The sequence below is a fragment of the Seriola lalandi genome, unplaced genomic scaffold (assembly GCF_002814215.2).
Source record: "Seriola lalandi dorsalis isolate HSWRI2012SDOR001 ecotype SW California unplaced genomic scaffold, Sedor1 jcf7180002054320, whole genome shotgun sequence".
Lineage (NCBI taxonomy): Eukaryota > Metazoa > Chordata > Actinopteri > Carangiformes > Carangidae > Seriola > Seriola lalandi.
Genome location: NW_019524873.1, coordinates 17,713 through 43,563, shown reverse-complemented (window position 1 = coordinate 43,563; position 25,851 = coordinate 17,713). Strand labels below are relative to the sequence as shown.

General features: G+C 40.7%; 2 protein-coding genes across 3 annotated transcripts in view; one reads left to right on the top strand and one right to left on the bottom strand.

The window, feature by feature from the left end:
* The window catches only part of LOC111655501 (uncharacterized), a 29,076-nt gene extending 10,033 nt beyond the window's left edge, over positions 1-19,043 (top strand). Inside the window, exons 3-15 of the mRNA XM_023406938.2 lie at positions 716-983; positions 1,687-1,823; positions 1,994-2,252; positions 3,657-3,782; positions 4,682-4,705; positions 4,897-4,938; positions 5,802-5,833; positions 6,267-6,351; positions 6,735-6,875; positions 7,905-8,003; positions 8,474-8,557; positions 9,518-9,614; positions 18,726-19,043. Of these exons, the coding sequence (XP_023262706.1) occupies positions 716-983; positions 1,687-1,823; positions 1,994-2,252; positions 3,657-3,782; positions 4,682-4,705; positions 4,897-4,938; positions 5,802-5,833; positions 6,267-6,351; positions 6,735-6,875; positions 7,905-8,003; positions 8,474-8,557; positions 9,518-9,614; positions 18,726-18,751 (1,420 nt within the window). The 3' untranslated portion in view covers positions 18,752-19,043. The remainder of the gene's footprint in view (positions 1-715; positions 984-1,686; positions 1,824-1,993; positions 2,253-3,656; positions 3,783-4,681; positions 4,706-4,896; positions 4,939-5,801; positions 5,834-6,266; positions 6,352-6,734; positions 6,876-7,904; positions 8,004-8,473; positions 8,558-9,517; positions 9,615-18,725) is intronic.
* Positions 10,099-21,359, bottom strand: LOC111655499 (uncharacterized). Of its 2 annotated transcripts, XM_023406937.2 has the most exons (4): positions 20,987-21,359; positions 20,546-20,586; positions 16,188-18,441; positions 12,819-13,092 (listed from the first exon to the last, which is right to left on the bottom strand). In XM_023406937.2, the coding sequence occupies exons 3-4, from the start codon at positions 18,430-18,432 to the stop codon at positions 12,914-12,916; spliced, it is 2,424 nt and encodes an 807-aa protein (XP_023262705.1). In that variant the 5' UTR covers positions 18,433-18,441; positions 20,546-20,586; positions 20,987-21,359; the 3' UTR covers positions 12,819-12,913. The 2 variants fall into 2 exon arrangements, with proteins under 2 accessions (XP_023262704.1, XP_023262705.1); XM_023406936.2 differs by having other exon boundaries at positions 10,099-18,441; positions 20,987-21,356.
* Between the last annotated feature and the right edge of the window lie 4,492 nt (positions 21,360-25,851).

Here is a 25,851-nt window from a genome sequence, read left to right as displayed (position 1 = left end):
CATTTTCTGCTAATAGTTATTAAGGTTAGGTTTAAGATAAGCCTTTATTGATACCCAGCTGTTTACAAAGCGATTATAATTGCCTTTAGCAGCTTCAACATTAAAGTGATGAACACATTCATGCATCATTAATTTTAATCAAATAATACAATATACTTTATTATTCAGAAATGGACCATTCTGGATAGTGAGTACTTATAATTTTGATACTTGAGGTTTATTCTAATGCTTTTACTGACTTATATGTTTTATGTGTTTTTATGTGGTTTTGCTCATTTTACTTAAGTTAAGGATCTGAGCTCTTCCTCCACTGTTGCACAATATATATAAACAGGATGCAGAAATGTATTCAGTCTACAAACACCAGTATTTAGAAAATTTTATAAATTTAGAGGATAATGTTTAGACCATATGCTTTTAAATATTAGATAGTCTTGATTTTTTTTGACAAAACTATTTATGAGCTACAGTCAAAGAGCAAACACATGTACACTACATATGGTCTTCATTTCCTCTGGTGTGTGTCATGCAGCAGCTCAGTAAAGTAGTTTGCATGTTTTCTTCTCTGAGTTTTTTATGCGTCTGCTGGGATTCAGACGTTCTGGACGGTTCATCCTGGCTCAGAAAGAGAGAGAGAGCTTCAGTCCCACTAATCCAAGCCAGAGAGAACATTCATCCAGTCCTCTAAGGGAGCTGCTCTGCATTTGTTCCTCAGGTTGGACGAGGAGCTGAAGCCCAGCTGCTGCTTGGTTCTGGAGGAGGACGAAGGCTTCAGCGACTGGAGCCACAGGCTGGAGAACCGCAGCGAGCAGGAGGTGCAGGATGACAGCAGGGCCAGGGTGCAGACACGTTCAGCACCACAGTGGAAACCACGGGCCGAAGAGAAGAAACTGAAGGAGGATGAAGAGGAGGAGAAGGTGGAAGGACGGGAGCCAGAGAGCAGCAGTCGGTCCCAAGAAGCTTCAACAAGACCTCCAGAGAAGGTACAAAACCCAACAGAACAATACTGGCAGTACTGGGGCTTTCAGGTGGAGCATAACAAAGATGAAGATTCTCAGTCATCCAGGTATCTCAGAGCTTTACAAAGGCAACTGGACTCTCCTGAGGTTCTTGCAAGAACACAAATGTTAGCTCGCTAATATTCAGCACTGTTAAGATGTTGAAAGCTATGTTGTCGTTAGCATTAACCCCAAAGGGCCATTGTGCAGCCTCAAAGAGCTGCTAGCATGGCACTAGACTCTTAATGTTGTTTAAATATTCAATGTGAAGGTGAAGGCAGTAACCATGAGTACCATTGTAATTATTTGCAAGTACTTCAACGTTCTTTATTACTTTCTTTTTTACACTTGGAAAGAGCACATTAAAGAACCAGAGCCCTGGTTTACAAGCGTGCTGAGTTTACATCGTAAAACAGAAAATGCTAATACATGATAATTGTAAACATGATTAAACTGAGCAAGCGTTAACCAAAAGCATCAGTTTTATTGAAAAGTGTCATCACTACAAAAAGTACAGCTAATTATGCTCTTAATAAGCTCTCTGATGCCACTTCAAACTCTGTTGTAAACGACTCCATGAACTCAGTCTTTAATGTTTGAACTTGTGGATGAAGTTAATCTGAGAAATACTTCTGCATCGTCACTGTAGAGAAACATGTCGACCTGCTTTGTTTTCTGTTTATTTTAGATGTCCCGCAACAAAAAGGACGTCAGGACGTCATATAGCTCATCAGTCTTTCTGCAACAGGACGCCAGACTGCAGCACGCCGCAGGCCAACCAGCAGACAGGACGTCCTACCTGGCAGCAGGGACAATGAGGCCACGGTGTGTTCTCCCTCTCCCTCTTTTTTTAAATGACATGTTTTTATAACCCTAACTGTTGTCTCATGATTATTGTTGCTCTCTTGGTTCAGTGTATGCTGTGTTTGCATCCTTGGATGCTCTGATCAGTAACACTCTGACTCCATTAACCAGTTCAGTTATCTCCTCCACAGCGGAGGGGCCTGCAGGGTGGATGGGGAGGTGGAGCAGGAGGAGCTGAAAGTAGAGGAGGAAGAGGTACAGCCCACTTTGCAGAGGGAGTGGAGGTCAACAGAAACCCGACAGAGCCCCGCGGATGAAGACGATCTGGAAGAAGAAGAAGAAGAAGAACTGAGCTTCACACATGAAGAGGGGGAAGACCTCCACCTCAGGAGGGAGCAGAGACACAGGGAGGAGGAGGAGGAAGAGGAAGAGCACAAGATGACAGACAAGGTTGGCTTTCCAATAATACTATTACTACTGCTGCTCTTCTACTGCTCTTACTAGTACCTGTATTTTTTGTTCCACTAGTAAAGACAGTTGTCATGTGGTTGGTGTTTCCATCATCTGAGTCCACACCAAAATATGTTGGAAACTACCATCCATTCGTGGTCACCTGAGGATAACTCCTTGACTTTTTGTCAGATCAGAATTTCCCCTTGACCAACATTTTAGTGCATGACAAAATATCTTGAAAACTAACTGCCCGGTTTTCATGAAGTATGCTCTAGATATTCATGGTCCCCAGAGGATGAATCCTTATGTTTTTGTTGACTAGATGACCTTCTCTCAAGCACCACAATCACATGCATGGGTTTAGTGGATAAACTGTCACTGCTCAGAAGATTTCTCATAATCTATTAGTTTATTTATTTATTATTAGTTTTTATTATATAATTTATAGTAAAATGCCACGAAAGATGTTGAGCACATTCAGACTCCCAAGCAGATAAACATTTTTAATGGCAAAGCTGCACTGTGGAGTTCTGTTTGCACTCAGTGTTACCCACTAAAACACACTGTGCGTATCCTCAACAACAAACATGTTGAATCCATTTCCTCCCTCATAAAACATTCACAAAGACATTTTTTCTTAACAGTTTTGAAACCTGCTTGGTTTATATGTGGAATAATTTTAGTGGAATAATGTGAAACCATTGGCAGGAATGTGTTTTGTGACGCTGTGCATGTGAACGACAACATGCACAACAGGGACCCACTTGTAAAAACATTGCCTCATAGTGCTCCACAGGGTACCTTTAATGTCCATATGTCATCACACCAGTGCCACCACAAGGATGAACTTTTTAAAACATATGTTGTGACACTTTCACATAGTGGGGTGTTAACAAGGGATTTCATTCTTGTTATTCATACATAACATCTGCTACTTAGTGTGCTGGCATAACTCCCAAAAATGTGCCTGTTTCTCCCAGTGTTATATAGAATATTTCATGAAGCAAATGCATGCTTATTATAAAACTCACAGAGGAATTTGGCTTCAAATCTGAAAGTAATAAAAGAGAAAAACGCTGCTCCATCTCGTGTGTTAGATGTTGCAACAAATTCCAACTTTTAGCACCAGGGATTTGCCAGTTATTCATTAGTCTTTTCCACCAAATCACACAGTGTGGGTTAGCAAGGTTTAAAAGTGTGAATCATAATGTAAAAGAGAGAAAGAACAGATATTGGAGAAAACTGTTCTTGAGATCATATAATAGATCAGCGCTACAAAATCTGGACCAGCACTAGATGACTGATGCCACAAAACCCAGTTTCGCATATTGATCAGGTATGATCAGACACCCGCTTATAAAGAAGTGACATCATGAAACGTGTGTGTTGGTGTGGTTGTAGAGTTCAGTGGAAAGCAGAGACAGGAGGAGTGAGGAGGTGAACAGAACATCTGCAGTTTCTCTCGGCAGCAGCAGCGAAGGCGAGGAGTCACTAAACTGCTATGGTCCCATGAGCCCGACGTTCAAGGTATCACATGAAACCAAAAGTGGTCCATACAATTAAGTGATTCTGATCCAAATATAAATTGAAGGTACTACATGTTTAATGAGTAATTTAACTCATTACTTTTGCTGTTTAGTAGTGGAGTATATCCTGATCTGATTATCTATTTTCCTTTGTATCGCACCTGCACAGTGCACTGTTTAAATTAAAGGTCCCATATTGTATAAAGGTAGATTTCCATGTGTTGTTTGATCATAAAGCAGGTCTATGTTCAGTATATTAATACTGTGAAAGAATCAAAGCGCTCAGTCCACAGAGAAATGAGCCTTAAAACGAGCTGTCAGGACTACTGTAACTTTGTGATGTCACAACAAAGCAGTCACCATTCTCAGCCATGCCCCAAGCCCCGCCCACCTTGACCCACCATCCTTGCAGGATTTAGTGTTTGCTCTGAATGTTTACCTGAAATTTGCTGTATTTTTATTCAATCACTCAGAAAACATTCAGCCAATCAGAAGAGAAGCTCAGAGCATCCTCTCTTCTGATTGGCTCACCGACCTGTCACTAGAGCTCCAGAGAGAAGCCTGAGAGAGGAGATGTAAAACTACACTGAGATGGTTTTTGGCTCTTAAAACCACAAATATATTTTCTTATGGATCAACACTTCACATAAAACACAGGAGAAGTGTAAAATATGGACCTTTGAATAAAGTTAAGACAACCATCAGATTTTAGAGACACCATGATTGGAAGTTGAATGTTTCTAACTGCACATCACAGACATTTAGATCAAGTGTGGAGAATCTGAACTAGTTTCCCTGGAAAACTACATTTCCCATTAACCTGTGTTGATAAACTCACTTTTTTTCTATTGTGTTGTGTTGACTATCTTGTCTCTTTCATGCTCCCTGCTGTCCCACCAGAAACTCCTCATACAGTTTTACCCAGTAAGTACCTTGCATGTATCAGCTGACTGTTAATCTCTGTAACAGTTTGCTTTTGATTTGATTTGACGCTTTATGTTTGAAACAGGAGAAACTTCCTGCATGTCTGAGTTGTACTTACAGCCATTAGGCCGACATGTCAGAGCTGCTGGATCCTGCAGTGATCACTCACTCAGCTCACTGTCTCTTTACAGGATGAAGTCAACAGCAGAGTCTCAACAGACGGAAAATGCACGGTGAGTGCAGATATGGTCAGGGTCAAAGGTCAGCAGCTGCCTAAAGATTACAAAGGTTGCAGGCATGGATTGATTATCAGAGGTTAAAACTCTAGCAACTTGCAGTATGCAGTATGTATTAGACCATCACGTTTCTCCTGTTTAGTGCAAGTGTTGCTTTGCTTCTATAGATTGACTATCAAACACAGGCCCCCTGACCTCTCTTTGTGTCTGTGTTCGAAGTCACTGTTGCTATTGGTTGTTTGAATGTCAAAGAGGCTCAGTTAAAGACACAAAAACAACATAAAGAGATGTAAAATTATTCCAAAGAAAAGCAAAATGACAACAAAGACACAGAAAACCACTCCAAAGACACACAAAACAACTGCTAAGACAAGTAAAATGACTTCAAAGAGATGAAAAGCATCAACGAAGAGACATGAAATAACTCAAGTCAACTATGTAGAGATGCAAAACAACTTTGTAATTGTTTTGGGTCTCTTTCAGTCTGGGGGTCCTATATGCATGCCTCTGTTACTGTTTTATTTTTCTTTCCTTATGTCATTTAAAACAGTCAAATAAACAGAAACAGAGTCTCCCTCTTGAGCAGCTCCTTTTAATTTAATCCATGTTCTAGATTTGAGGGGTTCTTTTAAACCCCACCCTTAAAAACCAGCCAGTAAGGGAACATAAGTTTCTGCTTTGCTCAATGAAAAAAAGTCAGTTTTTATTTTGTACAAATAACAACTTTGTGTCAGTTTGTAGGTCTGAACTTCAGCCTGCTTCAATAAAGCTCTGTGTTACTGCAGGTTTTTTCCCATGTGTGGGTTATAAGGATAATTCCTGTGAGTTTTAACCATTGATTGTCTTCATTCTTCCCTCAGATCATGGAGAGAACTGAGTCTTTGAGGAAAAGGTGAGTCTGTGTTGATTGGCCATGAGATAGATTTAAAAGCAGGACGGAGCAGTGTAATAAAGCAACAAACCAATGACCCTCAGTGGCTGCTACAACAAACCAGACCTTTAGAAATCTGTTGTTCTTCTGTGGGTTTGACGCAACCATCGAGATTCTGTCGGCCTCCGGCATCACTCCACCTCTTGGAAATGTTCCTAAGAATGAAAATCTAATTTAATTGTAGGTACAAAGAGAAAGTGCAGCGCTCTTCAGATTAAAGTCTGATTTCTCCTAAACAGACACACTGCTGATAAAAAAAGCATAATTTGAAAATTATAATGTATGTCTGTGTGTGTCCATTTTAATGCCTGTGAGTTTGTGTGTGTCTCAATGCAACTACATGTTTAAATAAACTGATAATACATTTAATAATAATTAATCCATTCTTCTTAAGCACCAACAACACAAAGAAGACGCCGTCACCTGTTGCTGTTTCCAAGATTGACAAGAAACTGGAGCAGTACACACATGCTCTCGAGGTAGAACCCCACTGAGTTACCCTTTCCTTTAATGGGAATTTTCCTTTTTATTGACTTGAGCAATAACCATGTATTTGGGGGAATTTTTATTGTGCACCCTGAAAGTTCTTCCACAAACTGCCAAGTGCAGTTTTACCCTTTGGAATAATATGAGCAACTCTTACATGCTTGTTTTGTTCTCTCACGCTCTTAAAAAAAAACTATAATGGATTAATAGCTCCTCACTGCAACCCCACCACCGGCTAAACTCAGAGAGGAGACTGTTTTGGTGTTGTTACTTGAAAAGGATGTGATCTTAGACCCAGCTCAGATTTTCTGTACCCAGTTTCAGGCTATATCCTCAAATCCTGTACCTCAAACTGTTCTTACTTCATTTTCCTCAGGTCTCCTCAAAGGAAGGCAGATCCGGCGGTCAGGTTCTGACGGATCTGACGAGTCCCACTGAACCCGTCGCCTCCAAGAAGAGCCTGTTTGAGGCCGGAGAAGCCTGGAACCAAAACGCCATCTCAGTCGCAGCATCTAAGGTTAACAGGTTAACTGATGAAGTTAACTTTATCAGTCACATAATCTATAACTTTTCACATCACATCTGATAAATAATTCTCCTTTCTTTTTCTCATGTCTATTGAGGAAGAGTTTAGAAGTTTTTTAAGTGAGATTGTGTAACAGTAACAGCAGCAGCCTCTATGGCCACCAGTGGTAATTACAGGACACCGGCACATTAAATCCTCTCACACTCACACATCATCTCAATACAAAACGTACAAATGAGGGACTAAGGGGCCGTTAGTCTGCTGTTCACCAGCTTTTCTTTTATTGTTAACTCAGTGTGATTAGATAAGTTTGTCGGTTTCAAGTTTTAATTGTTTATCACTTTCAGAACTTAAAGTCATGAGTTCAGTTGATTAAATATCCCATGGATACTTAACTCATCAGTTTAAGTTATGTAGAAACATTGATAGGTTAAAAGTAAGATTAGATTAGAGTTATTCTCATGAGTTATGGGGGATCATACTGAGGGACATTAGTGCTGGGTTTATTGTCATTTACTGTGAAGCTTTCATGGGAGATAAAGCTTCACACAATAAATTGTAATTTTAAAAAAATGAATTTAAGTGGAAATGTAAACATACAAATTGGTGAACACTTCAACTTAGAGTAACTTAACAGAATCATAAACTTTTGAGTTGTGCTGATGTGTGATGTTACTCTAACTTACGGGAGTAAAAACTATAAGTTAGACAAACTCAAAGCCGAAATTTAAAAAGTTAAATTGCTTAATTCAAAAGTTTGTTGCCTTAAAAGTTTGACTTTTCTCAACATCGTCTTTTTTATCAGTGTGGAATAGCTCATCTAAACAAATTTGTGTTTTGGAGGAAAATAAACTCACAAACAACAAATAGTTAGTAATTGGGAAGACCTGCCTACCCATAGGTGGTGTCCTTCATGTAAGGCCTAAGCGGGGCACCACCCATCACATATAGAATTAAAGTTTCTTTCCTTTGGGCGAGATTAGTTTTTTCATAGTGATGATTTCTTCGTTTCTGTCTCAGGATGCAGACGGGTTAAAAGTCGGTGTGGCTGATCTCATCAATCAGTGGGTGAGAGGAAGTGATGATGGCAGCAGGTGCAGCTCGCCCTCCAAACCAGCAGTAAGTCAGAATTTACCTTCTAATCCTGTGTTTATTTGCGTTGTTATCTTGCATTACCTGGTGTGTTTGACAAGATGCACAAAATAGTTTACCCCTGCACTGATCTTTTCTCACCAAGTTTAATTTCTGTGACACAAGATTTTCAATAACTGTTTCTGTCAATCTCTTTTCTTCTTAGCTTTCCCTTCAACATATCTGAATACTTTCTCTGTCTTTACTTTACGTCAGGTAATTCTGATTTTGTTTCATGGCTCTTTTCAGTCCACATTATTCTCGGCTCCTCTCTGCTTCATGCAACCACACCCCAGACTCCCTCCATGTGGTGTAAATCATCACAACTCAGTTCTGACAAACACTCTATGAAAGTCTGCCCCCTTGTGGCAGCAGCAGCAGCAGCAGCATCTTACAGTTCATTCACATGGAGATCATTAAAGCAGAGATGACGTTGCTGTATATTGTTGTATTTGCAGGAAATAAAACCCGGTGGTGTTTTAAACAAGAAAAACCTTTGGGAGAGTCTCGGTGACCCATTATCTCCTGGCAAGGATGGAAAGGTACGAATTCACATCAGAATCTGTTGCCTGGTGCTGGTGGATTACTGTTTTTATTACATTCATCAGACAACAGTGTTTTTCCACAGCGGCCTGCAATAAATGAACGAAGCAAACTCCACTCTTTTTATAATTTATATTAAAGTTGACCGTTTAAATGAGTAACGCTGCAAAATTTCATTCATCCACAGTCAATTCCCCTTGTTCAACTGATAGCCTCCTTGAAAACCAGATGTTGCACAATAAATTAGTCATTTAAAATGTGATTTGAGTTTGTGGTTCCCAATCTGGGGAGTAGGACCCCCTAAAGCAGTTGTTCCTAACCTTTTTGGCTCATGACCCCTTTATACTGAGGCAATGTCTATTCGTGACCCCACTGCCACAGGTTATAGCCTTAATGTGAATGTAAATTATGATTAGTTCAAGCAAAGAGCTTTTCATCTGGAGAATTTTCAGAGATGAAAATAGTCCGATTTTGTGACAATGCGTGTAACAGAAATTATCTCAAGATTAATCTGAGAGGTTACTCAAGGACTGAACGAACAAGAAAAAGATCTGTCCCATAAAAGAAATTGCTCATTGATACATTTCCCATATAAATGTGATCAGAGACACTATGAGAGCTGATGAAGAAAATAGAACAAATAGACAAAAAAGACTCTTCTAGTTCCTGTCTTAAATTAAAATGAAATTAAAGGTCAATATTATTAAGTTATTAAGTTTTAAACTTCTGATCTTTTATTTTTAGGAAAAAAGATTTACCACATCAACTTATCACATATCTGCTAATGTATTAAATGCTGGAAAATATGGAAAACACAGGCAGATTTTGGAGCATAAAAAGTTCAAAGTGATGTTTTGGATTGTTCACATGAGACACTGAATGAAGGAAGAAACTCTGAAGTCACAGCATAAGTGTCTGTAAACATTTCCATTAACACTGTTTTATCAACTGTATTTCAGGAGAGTTCCCCTGGTAAAAGGTATAAATTTGTCGTGACTGGTCACGGCAAGTATGAGAAGGTTTCTGTTGACACTGAAGACGTGAACTGTCCGTCAGGTAAGGAAGTTCCTCAACCTTAATTCTGTAGCAAAACAATGAAAGATGAAAGGAATGTTTTCTGGCTGTTGTGAATATTATCTTAACACATAGAATTAGTGGCTCCAATGTTGGTTAAATTCTGAATTTATAAATGTGCAAAGCCGGTGAAAGTTCTTTTAAAATTAATGTAAAATAGCACCAAATGTGGATTAATTTGCCACTGAAAATAGTCCCCAACAAAGTCACTATTTACTCCCGTTTGAATAACAACAGTGCCCAGCTGTATTAAGAAATTAATTAGCCTTTTTAAGAAATGAAAGTATACATTTGTGAGCTAATTTTAAATATTTACATACAGACTAACGCTGTTGGCTTTAGTCTTTTAAACCTTTCAACTACAGCTGTAACTACTTCTGTTGGAACTTGCTTTTAGGATATTTTCCATGCCAGCTGAAGCATTGTGATAAAAAAAAAGAAAAAAAAAAGAAATACAAGACCACAATTTCACATTCAACTTTATGCATTTTTGAGAATCACACATTAACAAAAATATATTAAGTTTAAGCATCAGTGTAATAAATGGGGCCGTAGTTAGCTTATAGGGGTAAAGATGCCCCTCAAGTAAAAGAAATTCCACATCATGATGGTCATCCTGTGGAAAACAATTTTAAAATCCAGTCTAGAGACAAAAAGGGTCAAAATCACCTCTACAACAACATGCTACTACAGCAGCAATATCCTCCAAAACTGTTAAAATATCACATACCACGTGTAACATCTGCCCTCTTCCTCAAACTGTCACTTAATTTCCTTCAGTCTGTCCTCCTACAGCAGGCCTCTAATCATCATTGGTATTCACTTCCACATCCTTATTACAGTCCTAACTCAGTAATGTTGTTCATGGCCTGGACGATCCCTCACAAAACAGGAAAATACAGTCCACCACCAGAACGATGCTTGTCACTAAGTTTATCTGTTACACTGACTGGAAATATTATCATGTCATCGCAGTTGGATGAAAACGATTAATCTCAAACTTTCTGGATCTTAGGAAAACAGTTTCACACATACATACTTTCACATACTCTCATATACCTGAAAATACCACAATTTTTCCCATTTTATTCCCAGCGACTTTCTCCAGCTGGGAGAAGAGCTTGAGGTTTGAGTTGAGTTTTCACAAAACACCAGTGATATGGTGAAACAACAATTTGATTGTTGGATGTATTAGGGCTGGGCAATGATGGTTAAAATTTACACCAAAAAGCAATTGTAATGTCAGTTAAAGCACAGTCTGAGTGCAGTCTGACTTCCTCTTACAATATAGTCAATTGGGAACAACAAAACTTTAGAGTCTACAGCCAGATACTAAGGATCGCCAAAATCATTAGAATTAATCGTCCACCTTCAATATCTGTAGCAAACTTCATGGCAAACCAGCCAATAATCGTTTAAATATTTCATTCTGAACCAAAGATATCAATCTCATGGTGGTGCTACAGGAAAAGTCAGACGATCAATAGGATTCATCCTCTGGGGATGATGAATGTTTATACAAAATTTCTTGGCCATCTGTCAAACATTTGTTGAAATATTTCAGTCAAGGCCAAAGTGGCAGACCAACCAACAAACACACCCAACTTTTCCAACCCTCAAGACACTAGAAACTAAAATATCTAAGCACCTATAAATCGGATACCAGACTCTGTACCATCATATGTTCTGTCATCATAAGAGGTTTTAGTTACCATGTTGCCCAACCTCACAATGTACCAGCATGTGTGGTTGTAGTTTCCTGCCCTGATCCAAAGCCCAGATATATCCCACCACATTGCCATCCATACCTGACTTGCAGAAACCTAAATCTTTTCTGAGTAGACCTTTACCCTTCATTCATCTGTACTCCATCATTCAAAACCCATCTGCCCTGTTGTCCAGGAATGTAAAAGCCCTATTTATTACAGAGATTAAAAACTGCCTACCAGCGGTGTACACTAAAAGCCTCACTTTGTTTAGAAAAATAGAAAAAGGTAGAACATGACAAATGAAACAATCTTTTACCTATCAAAGTATCTACAGTTCATGCATTCAACACTACATCCAATCTAGGCCATCATCAAATGAAAAAAGAAAAATCTAACCAAGTACAGTTGCAGAGTGTTCCTTGCTTTCTTTGCCTTAACTTTTCATCTTTGTTTTATTTTTTTATTAAAAGTGCAAAGACGCCACCCGTGTATCACAGCTGTAGTAATATTGTTGACCTCTAAAAGCTATCACAGGTACTTATACACTAACTACATCCTCAATAAACACAAATGATGAGAACATCAGAAATATACCATTATTTTACATTGGGATGAATTTTGTTTTAGTGAAATTTCTTTGATTTAAAAGTAAAAATTCAAAGACCAATTGGGTCAAGTAGATGGTGAGCAGTAATCAATAATGCTTTTAATCTTTTTTTTCCCTTTAGAATAATCTACCTCCTCACTGTAGCCCAAACTTATAAAAGTAACTTCAGCTATTCTATTGCACAAATGGTTTTACATTTATTATCTATTTTCTTCCAAATTGTCTTCAGATGATTCCTTTCCTATGAGGCTCACTCTCCTAGCTGAGATCATTGCATCTTTTTATCTGTTGATGAATTACACAACAGAGAAATCTTTTATCAATACTGAACATACTTTTGCATCATTTCAAATTACATATTTGAACTTTATTTTGGATTGAATCCTCTGGCTGTTCTGTTGAAGTCTTTGCGTTCATCCTCCTGAGTTTTGCGTTTTATCAAACCCCTTTCAAACACTGCTGCTATTTTTGTGAGCGGCTTCTCTGCTGCCTCTTTAAGCTTCCTGGCATCAAAACGTGGACTGTAGAGTAAAATTGGCAGGCGATTGACAAAAGAGGGAACTTCTGCTTGACTGTCTTTGGAGGCCTTTTTCTTGTCTGAATCTTTCTTGGTGGTGTTGATATGCTGCATTATTCTCTCTTTGGTGGAGAACATCTGAAAGAGGAGGGCGTCCCACATCTTCAACGCCTTGGGACCTTCTTTGTCCTTCGCCACGACGTCCTGATTGGCACATTGGTCTGTTGACGACTCTTCACTACCACCTTGATCTGTTTTCTCATTGCTGCCACTGGCATCAACCTGAGATTTAGCCTCTGGCTCTGGAAACGTAGGTTCCTCCGGCTCAACAACCATGTGTTTCTTGAGCCGTGTCCACCCACTGAGCTTACCCTTAAGACCCTTCAGCTTCTGGGCTGCCTTCGGCTCAGCGGATGAAGGGGGTGTCTTTGCAGTAACGATCTTCTTGTCAGAAGTTGAAGATGCAGTTGATGTCGCTGACTTCGTGGAGGGTTCGGCTGCTGGGGCTTCCGTCGGTACAGGTGTAGTTTTGGTCTTCAGAACGTCCTTGTCCTTCAGTCCAGTTTTTTGTTGAGATGGCGGTGACATTCCTCTGTTTGGGGATGGAGCTTTGACTGAGACTGAGGCCTGAGGCAGAGAGGCAGGAGTGGCAGAGTCAATCACAGCAGCTTTAACTATGGGTGGTTTCATGACAGTATCTGTTGCTGGCTCTGCAGGGGAACTGTTCTGTACTGGTAGCTCTGTCGCAGGCTGAGCATTACTGATGTTTGAGCTAATCTGGACCAAATCGGAGGGAGACCTTGAGAAATCTCTTTTTACAACTGAGGGTTTCGTTTCTACAGTGGCAGAGGAAGGTCTTGATTCTATCTGCTTAGTGTGAAGTTTTGCTTTTAGAGAAGGTTTACTGGTATTACCGGTCAAAGGGATAGGACTAGCTTCGATTTTCAGTGGGGAGAGTTTTCCTTCCTTATTGGAATTTGATTCTATGTTTGTTTTTACCTGTTGTGTTTGGGAATGTATTTTTACCTCAGGGCCTGAAGAGTCCTTAGTCGTGGGTGATTTTATGTCGAATTTTGAGATATTGTCTGTGAATGACTTAGCAGAAGGCTGAACAGCAGTAGTGGGTGTATTATTTTGAATAGGTTTGATGGGAAGGTTAATCTGGTCTTTCATAACGACTGATGAGTGTTTTGTTTCTGTAGTATGATTTATAGAGATAGGAGTTTGAGGGCACTGTGGTAAGGTTGGAGTATAGGTCCGTGTAGGGGTTCTACACACTCTTGGCTCGGGTAGAGGGGAAGCTCTGGTTGCAACCCAAGGTTTAGCTACTGTACGGGGACTTAATGGGGTTTTAAAATCTCTGTTGGCTTCACTAAGAGGCTGAATATTTGTAGCAGCGTAGTTACTTAAAGCAGGTTGTAAGGGGATTTGAGTATGAGTGTTAGTTTCTATAGATTTCTTTGTTTCAGTAACATATTGCTGAAACTGTTTCACTCCAGTCTGTGAGGTCACTAAATTTGCAGAGGATTGAACATTATCTTCAGACAGCATCATATGACCTGGCATTGTAATGGTTTGCTGTTCTACACTGGTATTAAATATGTTAGCTGTGATATAACCAGTGGAAATGGAAGTTGTTGTCTCAGTACTGGATGTTACAGAGTGTTTAATTTTTGTCTTTGGACTTGCTAAAAATTTATTGTCAATAATTGGCTGGATGAAAGGGGATTGTTCTTTTACATTTGTTTTAGTTGTAATTTGAGATGCAGATGTCTCAGATGATCTTTTTACACGGTTGACAATGTGTTCACTATCTGCTTGCGAGTTTGAGTAGACTCTTGGTTGGGCAACAGAGCCAGAAACAGATTTTGCATCAATGGGTAGTTTTGTTTCAGATCGACTCTCAGCTCTCCCTGTTCTCATCTGAGGGCTTTTTGGTGGGACATGCCTCATGGTAGGGCTAGACGGCACGGTCGGTTTGCTGACCTGCACAGTATTAAATGTTGGTTTACTGCTCACTGCTGGATCTGTCATCATTGGCAGAATACTTTCTGTGTGAAGCCTGTTCTTGACATTGATTTCAGTAGCAGGAATACTGTGAGTATTGCTGCCCAAACTTGATTTGTTTGACTGTTCTGCAGTAGATCTGCTGTGTTGGACAGCCTCTACACCTGCTGGTTGTCCAGGTGAGACTGTGTCTGTGGAAGACTTGTTGACAGTTATTAATCCTGAGCATGGTGCAGTGTTGGTTAGTTTGGCTTCACTTCTAGGTACAGTCAGTGCCACATTTCCTTTTGAAAGATTAGAAGCTAGTTTTGTTTGAATGTTTTCTGCTCTAATAGTTGTAGTGGGAAGATGCTCTGCTTGCATTTTCCCAGTCAGTAAACTGATTCTTTGATTGGTGAGTTGTGGATACCCTTCTGTGTTTACTGTTGAGCTGCTGACTCTGTTAGTGTTACTGTTAATATAAGCTGGATGTTTGGCTTCTATATTTGCTTGGCTAGACAGTATTGCATCTTTAAAAGGGATATTAAGGGTGGTTTCAGTGGCTTGTGTAATCTCTGTTGTAGTTCTGCTAGAGTTTTTGTAGAAATGTAGTCCTTGAACAACTTTATCTCGGCCACTGGGTCCTATGCTACTCGGTGTGCTTACAAGTATATTCTCAGTAACTTTGGTTGGCTTTTGGGGCTCTTTTATTGGCACATTTGATGAGCCGGTCTCTAAAGGGAATTTAATGTCTGACATATTGGGTGATTTGGTTGCAATGATGGATAGGCCTGGAAGTTTGATTTCTGTGGTAGGTTTACCCAGTAGTGTAGTATTTACAGCAGATTGGTTTGGTACAGTTGGTTCTTTAGACGATTTCAAAGAGCGACCTGCTTCAGGAAAATTTCTCTTTATTTCTGCTGTTTGACTATGACTGTAAATTTGAGTTTCTGCACTGAGCTGTTGTATGAATTTGGTGCTTTGCTTTGCTGCAGATACTGTGCAGATACTGGACTGTGCAGAACATACAGAAGCTGTGACAGGCTCATGTGGCAGCGTAGATTCTGTGGTAACAACAACTGGTTTAGAGACTATATTTGATAATTGGGGCTCAGTGCTTGTTTTGTCAAGAATATGTTCTGTATTAGCAGCTATAGATGGCAAAATGTTCCCTACATTTGTCTTATTGGGTAGAATAACCTCGCTGCTTTTTTTGCTTTGCTGGTTAACCTTTTCCCTTTGATGAGGTAAGATGGTTTCAGTAACCACCTTACTGGACAGTGGTGTTTCTGAAACCAGTTTGGATGTTTGTTTTATTTCTAAAATGAAGGCATCATTTATGATGGGACTTCCTGGGAATTTGGGCTCTAACTTTGTAGCAAGGGATTGAACAACCGGGTTTTTTTGGTCAGGCTTTGCAGTGAGTTGAACATTGAAACCATTAACTGTTGATGGACTGACTTCACCAGCAGTTTGGTAAGATTGGACCGGCACTACCTCTATTAGTCCTGACTGTTGTTTTGCATTTGTGACCTTGAATTCTCCTTTTGTAGGTGTTTTGTCAAGATTGTCACCATTCCCTATCGCATTTATCCCTTTTGCACTATGCTGTTTTTCTGCCATTGAATCTACTTTCAGTAAAGGCAAGAAGGAACTCAACAGACCACTGCTATCAGTCAGGCATTGCGTTTTATTTAGTGCTGCCTCTATAGAAAATAGTTGTGTGTGTACCTCACCTGCTTTAGGTATTGGTATTGAAGCCTCAGAGTATAAGGCTTTTGGTGTGGATACATCACTTGTGGATTGTTGCATTGTTTTCTGTGCCAAGCCAAGATGGAACTCAGGTTTTATTGTGTCCATGCTAGACGGTTTAAGTGATTGTATTCCAGTACTGTGAGCTTCAGAGTGACTTTCCTCAAACACATCTTTGCTACATGTGACCGTCCGTTCAGGTGGATGCTCTGAATCCTTTGGAGATGACAGAGGTTGTAAACTCTGAGCAGCAGAAACCTCCACTGAAGCGGAAAGGTCTTGATGCCCATTGAGTTGTTGTGTTGCATCATACTTTGAGATGTGTGATTCATCAACAGCTACTTCTGACTGTGCTTTGTTTGATGAGGTTTCATTAACCCTGCAGGGTACAGGACTGTGATGAGATGCGATAGTCCTAATCCCGCCATAGGCAACATACTCAGCTGGAGTAAGTCCGTAATATGTTGATCGTGATTTGGGCTTTGAGGTCGCTAATGACATTTGAGTCTCCAATAGTGACGACAAGGACTTGCGTGCCTCAAACACAGGAGGTCGATTAGTGGGCGACATGGGACTTGGACTAATTGGTGCTTGCACTGAAATCACTGGTGTAGGGTTTAGATCTGAAGTCTTTGGTACAGAGAGAAATGATGGAACCTTTGGCAAAGGTGAAGCTTCACTTTCTGCAACTTCATATGATTTTAATTTTGGGGTGATTGCTTCTATCAGTGTTGGTTTGACCACAGCAGATTCAGGTGCACTGATACTTGATGCTAAATTCTCTCTGTGGTACAGCCCTGTATTGGCAACGCTGAGACTGACTGTACTTCTTTGAGTTTGTTGAATCTCTATCTCTTTGTTATTGCTGGCTTGTTTGATGGAAGTCATGTGATTAACATCAGTTTGCTTCAGTTCTTCTGTGGCAACAGGAGGTTTACTTGTACCACTAGTTTGAATTGCTGATTTGTGTCGTAGAGTCTCGTTAGGAATAGCGGGAGCTTGCGAATCTTGGGAGCAGTTGAAAGCTGGACTTGCAGCAAATAAAAGCGGATTAGGTTTGGATATTTCAAATATAGGTGTGGATACTTGAGCTGGTTTACAAGAGGGGGTCTTAGGTCTTCCACTTTGGGTCCTGGATACAGACAGTTTCTGATCAGTTTTCACTGCTGACACAACTGTTTTGTCCCCATGTACAGCAGATAATGATTCTCCCTGGTAAGTAGCGTTTGTTACTGTAAGGTCCTGGATGGAGGGAGGTTTAGAGATTTCATAAAATGTTGCCTTTGATGTATAAATCCTGGTTTGTTGGGCAGGTCTTGTCTCTTTCACTGCTTCAACAAGTGATATTTTTGAGGCCGTTATTTCAGGCGACATCTGGCTTGGTACAAAGTTGCCATTACTGGTAGGTCTGGCAGTCCAAGACGATGTCTGGTTCTGAGGGCTGTCCTTTGAAGCGGTGTTTGTCTCCCCCTGGCTGGGAATAAAACGTTGTGTCTGGGTGTTTGAAAGTGATAGCAGCACTGGAACAGGAGGTAGGTCTGCAACTTGAGAAGGTGCTGGGCCTGGGCCACAGTTGGGGGTCAATGGGAATAGGGTCAGGCTGTGAGTTGATATTTTAGGGCTGGACAGCGACACAGCAACTGAAGGGACTGTTGTGACTGACCCATGGGAATTTGGTGTCATGTTTAAATTGACACCAGAAGGAGGAGGTGGTGCTGGGACCTGCTCAGGTGGTGATAGGGGTGGTGAAGCCAAAGGTCGCATCATCAAAGGAGTCACCTCATCAAATAAAAACGAGGAGCACTCATACAGTGGAGCCACCAGCTCTTCAGAAGTCCTTTTCTGAGCTGTGTAGGACTGAGGGGGCAAGCTGCCAGTTTGACCATAGGGGTTGCTCTGAGGATGAGGGAATGCAGGTGCACAGTGATCATAAAGGGAGCCAAAGGGGAAACTGGACACTGAGGAGTCTGCAATGTAGACTGAATCTGGTGTCTTTGGTGGGCTGGACTGGTCACTGTGCTCGAGGTCTGTGCTTGCTTCGTTGACAGGTGACAAACAGGAGCGAAAGGGGATGGGCGTCTGAGACAGACTGCCTTTTTTCTTGGCTCTCTTCTTCTTGAGTTTCTGAAGCCTCGCATTGTCTTTGCCTGGTTTTGGCAGCAAGGGCGGAGGATATTGCTGGGAAAGGTCAGGCTCCAGCCCGTTAGTGTAGCTGACTTCCATCAGCATTTCAGATTCCTGCAAGACAGATGAGAATTGTCAGTCTATCATACGCAAAACATATATTTATATAATAACAGGAAAGCAATCAGCAATCAAATTGTTCTTCAGAAGAGCCAGTCATGTAAACATTGTTTTCATCGTATTTGCTTGATAACAAATATGATTTATAACAAATAAAAAATATTTCTAACATAATTTATTGTCAATCTAATAATGAGTCAGAGTTTTCCAAAGAATCTGAGCCAAGATCCAACAAAATGTCTCATGAAATGCTGATAATCTTTTTTTTTTCTTTACAGCTGGACAGTTCTATGAGGATTTGTAAAAGACGTCTTGGACTTTGAAGAATTTTGGATTGTGAAAGAAAAAAACTTTAATACTGCACAGATTTTAGCCACTATCACTCAAGCCTTAGATTGGAAATGCTCTTAAATCCTGTTGTAATGATAAATTTCCTTCAACAGTCTGTTACCATATTACAAAAGGTAAAAAGGTAGGGAGTCTTTTCTCTGTTTAAACTGGACAGGTATTTCATTTTATCTTGTGAATAATATCTCATGGTTCTTCAGCAGTAGCATATCTTTGAATAAGATGAAATAAAATCAATTAAAATCGTTCCTGGTGTTTGATTCCTCAATATTTAGCTCTCAGAAAGTGTGTGTCTCTGCTTCCATCCACTGTGTTCTCTGTATAGTTTATTCAGCTGCTTGCCAACTGCACTGATTTAACCCATGCTAATGGCCCTGAGACAAGTCTGCAGCTGACTTTAGAGAACTATGAGCTCGCATGACAACGGGCTCATTAGCAGGTTTTGAAACTCTTAATTGGGTCCTTAAGATGTTGCATGGCTACAAGAAGCGTCACTGGTGGAAATAGAAAGGCATGTAGCCTTATGGCTTATGGCAAGGCTACTTTGAAATGATGACAAACTACTTATGAAAATAGTCACTCAAGGAGACTGTCAAATTTAAAAATGACCTCTGCACGAAATAAAAGTAAATCCAAAGGAAGATGATACAGGAGGGTGGCAAGGGTCATGCATGGAAGATGGGTGTTTGCATTTAGCTGGTGTTCATAACCAAAGAAACTTAAAACATGAGCAGCAGTAAATGGGGTTCAAATTCCTTGGTAATTGACATTACAAGCAAACAATAAGAAGGAGGTCAAAGGTCAGAGGCATAATTAACTGACAATAAACGTAACATGTAACAGACATCCCTGTGCATCCGGGATCATATGAGACAGAGATGCATCAGAGCTACAGAGGGAGTTGAACTTTGATGCACATATTGTATGAAAACTTACATAAAAAAGATAATTAATACTCAAATTTTATGAGAGTCAGTTGGTTGTATTAACTATATAATATAGAGTACATTTACTTGGTTGTCTTGAGTGTCAACATGGGCTGGATTGTTCTCTTTCAGTCTGAATATTGGAGTATCTTTGGGTGACGCTAGAAAAGGGCCACAGTCTAATTTTACACTGAGGGAAATAAGAGCAAACATCCTGACACCGAGCACCTGCTGCCTGCTGTCCCACTCTCACACAAACAGCCTCAGTCTGCTGGAAATCAATCCGAGGCCCAAATCCTCTCAGAGCTGCTCTGACCGTCAGCTTAGCCTCGTGTTTCGGAGCGATGATTCTCTTGAATTTTTATTTATGACATATTCACGCCGGTTTGGTCAGCAGGATAATCAAACCTAACTGGGTGTTTACTGAAAGTTTGACAATCTCTGACTGACAAGATTATAAAAGCTCCAGCATAGAAATAACTCCTGTGAAGTGTGGTCGCTGTGAATTGAAACACCCTGAGATGTTTATCTTGTGTAGAGCAAATGTTTAAAGTGAATCCCTGTTGTCAAAGTGACTCCTGGAGTCACAGTGACAAGAAGGCCAGCTGACACATGAGATGTCCCCCTTTTAAGGCTCTGGGGTTGGATATCTGGGAGGCTTCCACTGGTGCAGCTCAAAAGAGGCAAGTATAAGATTAGCCTTGCGATAAAACTGTGCCATGACCTCAATCTATCCACCTTTGAGGAATTCAATTAAACAAAATCGAGGGCCAGCTTTTCATCAATCATCAGGTTGTTACATTACGAATCGGAGCAACACTTACCTGCAGTGGAAACAGGTTTTGCTTGTGTTTTGCTGGACAGGCTGCAAAACAAACAGTGTAAGTGTAAGAAAGGGGGAATAGAGACACTTTATTTATCTACAATTTAAAACCATAAGTGGATAAAAAGGCCAAAAAAGGAATAAAAGTATAATTTAATGTGCTGGTGTGCAGGTTTTTATAATGGCTGACTCATGCTTACATTTACCTGCCATGGCACAAAATTGTGCCGAAGCAGACAACATGGTAAACAGTGCATTGCAAGCCCTTCCTCTCATGGATATATTGTTTGATATGCATCATGCGTTTAAGATTTCAGATCGTGCACGTGCCAGTATCAAATCCTATGCACCCTTTGCAAGTTAGCACCTGGCTAACGGGTCCGGAACACACTGCAGTACCACCAGCTTGTCAATCAACAGACACTGAGTTTGACTGGTTTACCTTCGGCGAGCGGCTGTCGGGACAAACTGCTCTCTGCTTGTTAATCCCGGCTCAGAGTGCCACAGGGCCGTCTCATCCTGAAGTGAACTACAGCCTTAGGGAGCGAGCCACAGTGCCCGTTGCCGCTCCAAAAATAAAACTGTTGCCTTCAGTGTGTGTTGCAGGGGGCAGATGGGGGTTTCCAGGCCACCTGAGCTGGCCGATGTGCAGCCCCTACAGGCAGTCGGCAGCCACCTCCACCTGAGGGAAGGTGGTCACCTGTGTCGGCTCAGCAGACCGCAGGGGGACAACCAGCATGTGAGGAGGACATGAACCCTTCACATGGCATCGATAAGTGTGGGGTCACTGCTTTTTAACCCAGCCCTTCTGTCACACTGTTGTTTGCAATTCCCCCCTTAGTACTGTACCTTTAACTCCCTGCTGCAGCTTCTGACCATACTCAGGCTTCAGGAACTATGACAAAGCTCTTTTTTGAAAACAGATGTCTTTTAAGCTTCTACAAAAACAGTAGTCACAAAACATTTTTTATCTCTCAAGTTTGTCTTTTTAGAAGTCTTTTTATGTGTGACTACATTGTTAGCTTTCTGTTTTCTTAAAAAAGTGCTGATGATCACTGACAATCAATATTGTTCCATGTTGTTGCAGTACAGCCTCCGACCACCTGTGGCAGTGTTGTACAGCGCACAGCAGCAGCACTTCATTCAGTGCAAATTTATGCACCTTGGATTTCTTCCAAAAGCTTGTCAAGAGAGCTGTGGGGTGATTGGCCACAATACACATCCCCCCATTAAACTGTTACATAGGCCAGTTGGCTGTTGGTGAACCAGGCCTATCTGAGATGATGAACGACCAACAACAACAGGTTTGAGAGCACTCCTGCAAGTGCACTAAGTTCATTTTCTCGTATTAAACTTCTGTATATACAGATATACAGACTCATCAAAACTGTATTGATTGATTTTGGTCTCTATCTAAAAACTAGCTGACAGAGAAACAGCCACCACCCTTCCAGCAGCTTACATAGTCGTGGGATGTAAAATGTTAGCAAACAATTAGCAGTAGCAACAGTTTCTGTCCTGACAAATTTAAGTCCAATATCCAATCCTTTAGCTGTGGTGTGGTCTCAGCAGGCGATAGAATCAGGGGTCTGATTGCAGCGGAGGTCTGAACTGTTGTTGTACAGGATGCACTTATCTTCTATGGGTCAGAGAAGTCCAGCTTGGTATCAGCTGCTTCAGTCATGCTTCATCATGAGTGGCTCATTCACCAGCTGTTTTGCTATCAGCTGACTTCTAATGTCCAATAATCTTCATTCAGCCATTAAAACGTAATACTGGAACAAGAGACAGGGGTGGGACTAACCTCTCATTCAGGAAATACTGACTGTTCATAACCTTGTGTCATGATTTCAAATGAATCCAAGACTACAGACAATACTGATTGTTGTGAATGCAAAGACAGTAACAGGGATTAATATGTTTGATAAAATGCTGTATGATTTAAAACATTGTGGACTGCTGTTGTTAGCCTGCTAGCCATGCTAGCTCCCATTATTTATGTTTAAAGCTCAATCCATACTTTCCTGTCCCCTCCTGCTTTTGAACACGCTTGTAGATTTTGCCAGATGGATTTCGATCTGACTGCACACTCGCTGGAGAGGACTGTGGGTGTGCAAATCACAGGACGTTGGTTAGATAAGATTTTGGTTTCATTCAGTCCACCCTTATGCTTTTCAAGTCATGCTTTTCATGTGTGATAAGATACAATCTTTTTTTTTTTTTTGTACCAGAAAAGCTTGCAGAGCAATTTTCACTAGTTTTACAGCCCTGACTTGTGCCTTTCAGGCTGCAGGTACAACCTCTACCAATCACAAGATGGAGCAGCAGCCTTCAAAAGTATGTGAGCCTGAGAGGCAAAAGCAGGGGCAAAAAAGTCTATACATAGTTCACTACTTGTAAAGTATGATTAAAAGAAAGAGACCTAGATCAACATATCAACATTTTTATCATTTCCTTTCTTCTTTCTTCTGGATTTGTCACCTGGACAGTTTGAAGATTCTGTTTAGAGAAATATTAGTGACTAAATCAAACTGAAACCTTAACGTGGGGGGCACATGTGCCCCCACATCCCCAGTGGAGATTACACCCTTGTGTGATGGTACGTATTTGCTAATACAAATTGGGTAATACACCCATCCAGTCATAGCAAGGCCTGCAGCTGTGTTCAAGGAGGGAGCTACTTCTGTAACGGCCTAAAACTGAGACCCACCACCAGCCAACACCGAGTGAATCCAACTGTTGCTGCTCAACTTGAGACCTGATCACTTCGGATGAGCAACAGAAAACCTGAAAGTCCACACAGGCCAAATCTGCATATTTGGACTGATTGCTTAGCAGAGATGTTTTGTTTAGTTATTGTTGGTTTATTGAAAACATAACCAGGCTTTTTAGCTATGAATGAATCTATAAACTGGCGTAAGTTGGCATGTAGTACTTAAAGTACCTGCTATTGTCTATTTTCATTTATTTTTAGGATTCTGTTTTTAGTTCTATTATTATTCTATTATTCTGTTACTCTGAAGTGTACTCTGAGTGCCTGGGTGATTGAATGGCTGGTTGATGAAGTGGCTGATAAACACACACACATGCACACACACACACACACACACACACACACACACACACACACACACACACACACACACACACACACTTTCCCTCCATTGTCTGGATGCCAAGCTGATGTGTAACTCCCCCTCTCAGCCTTCTATCACTGTAAATTTAGCAACAGAAGCTTCTCAGCTGCTCCTTTCCTAAACCTGAGCCCTCCTCTTCCATCCACAGTATTTCATCCATCTCCTTCTCCAGGGTCATGGCAGCACCCCCCCACCCCCCCCACCCCACCCCTTCCTTTCCCCACCTTTTCCACACATAAACATATATACTACACACACACACACCTCGCTCTCATCCCGCAGCCAATAAGGGCCTGATGAGCTCAAGTATCACTATAACACAAGGACTTATTCTCTGAGCAGAGGCTGCAGATTCTTACAGATCTTCATCTTCATCGCCGGAGGAGCTTCTCTTCCCCTCTGAGGTAAGACGGCCGCAGACAGGCGGCAGCCCTGAAATCACTCATCAACACTAAACAAACACTTTTCTGACTACTTGTCTCTTCTTTTAAGCCAAAATCTGCTGCTCCCAGATTTAGTTTCTTGTTGCATTTGTGTGCAGCCTCAGGTGTTAAATGACAGAGAGAAAACCCAGATCATTCCTCAGATCTTTCCTCCAATACTACTGGCTGTAACCTCAGGAGGGACGTTTGAAATAGACGTAGACATGTTCTCCTGCATGTCAAACATGTGTAGTTTATGTTTGAGATGGTTGACAGTCTGGCTGAAGAGCTGGAGTCCAGTTTCCTCAGCTTTGATTTATTCACAGATTAATTAAAATGTCATTTTATGTAATTAAATCTGATGTTTTAATTTGAAAATGACAGCTTCAATTTTATTTTATGCACTTTTGAAGGAAGTAGATCATCATTTGAAATGAAGGAGTAAAACCTGAGAGCTCTGGAGGGAAATAGTTGAATGGTTAAAATCAGCCAGCTGGCTAACACTGTGGCACATTTATAGTAATGCTGATTAACGTGCACTGTCCCTAAATAAATAAATTAAATTAAATTAATGTATCTAAGTAATGAAGAACAAAAAACATATGATCAGATATTGCCAAATAATCCTTTGCTTTATTTGATGCTGAAATGCTCCACTCATGGCTTTGAATTTCAGCTATAAAGGGAAAATTCTGATGTGATTTAGTTTTTATGTTTTCTTTAGAGTTTTTTTTTACTGTTTTTACCTGCCAGAACCACAATTTGATTTTTATATCTAATATTTTAAGAAAATTTTTACCAATTTTTTCCCCAATATCAAACTTGCTGCATTTGCACTGGATGTAAATTGTTTCCTGCAGCATTGCACAATATAAAATCATTTTGAGGATGCTGTGCCTGTGGCTCAAAGATGAGTGGTAGAAATGTACGCCACAGAAAAATCACAATGCATTCAAAGAATCAAACGCTGAAAAGCCTGAAACCACACGGATTTTGATATCTAATTTATTACACTTTGTTGGTGTATCTTTGGTCTTTGTTTCCTGCATGTCCTGTTTTTGTAAAAGCGATTATACCTCCTGTGGTTCATGTTAACATGTGAAGATCTGTAGAGACACACGCACGTCAACAGACTTTCACATCCAGGATCTGGTTCAGGTTTTACAAGAGCAGATGCTGAATTGTCAGATTTCTGGTTCCTTCACAATGTCTGCCATCTCTTTTCTTCTCTTTTCCTCCCCTGTAAGCTCTTGACAGTATGTTGAACTTTAAACTGATACACCCACGTAGGTCGACCTGTAAGCCCGGCCAACATTTTAGAGACATGAGGTTTAGAGATAGCGAGGAGTCACAAGGTCTGTTTACTGTCAGAGGCAAAATACAAATCCTTCATAGGGACTGATGTGATGAGTCTATATATCCGTCTCCTATTGGCCTTTAAATCTGCTGATTCTGCCCTCGATTGGCTCAGGATGTGATTTTCCTCTGTGGTGTCACCTGTTTGATCGGTCTTTGAGTTTCAGCACAGAGTTTTGGTTTCAGAAAGACTCAGAAACATTTCTCAGCATTCAGTGCTCTCATACTGAAGAAATGAAGTAACCATCCACTAAATATACAGAGTGCTGAAGTGTCGGTATGTACAGAGCGACTGCTGGACACACAGAGGTGAGATTGCTGTCAGCTGTAAGTCGATCAAAGAGCTCGTTTGTTGGAAGCGGATGCTGATTGGCTGCCTGAGTGCAGAGGAT

Coding starts and splice junctions, on each gene's coding strand:
- LOC111655499 (XM_023406936.2), bottom strand. CDS start 18,432: ATGCTGATGGAAGTCAGCTACACTAACGGGCTGGAGCCTGACCTTTCC.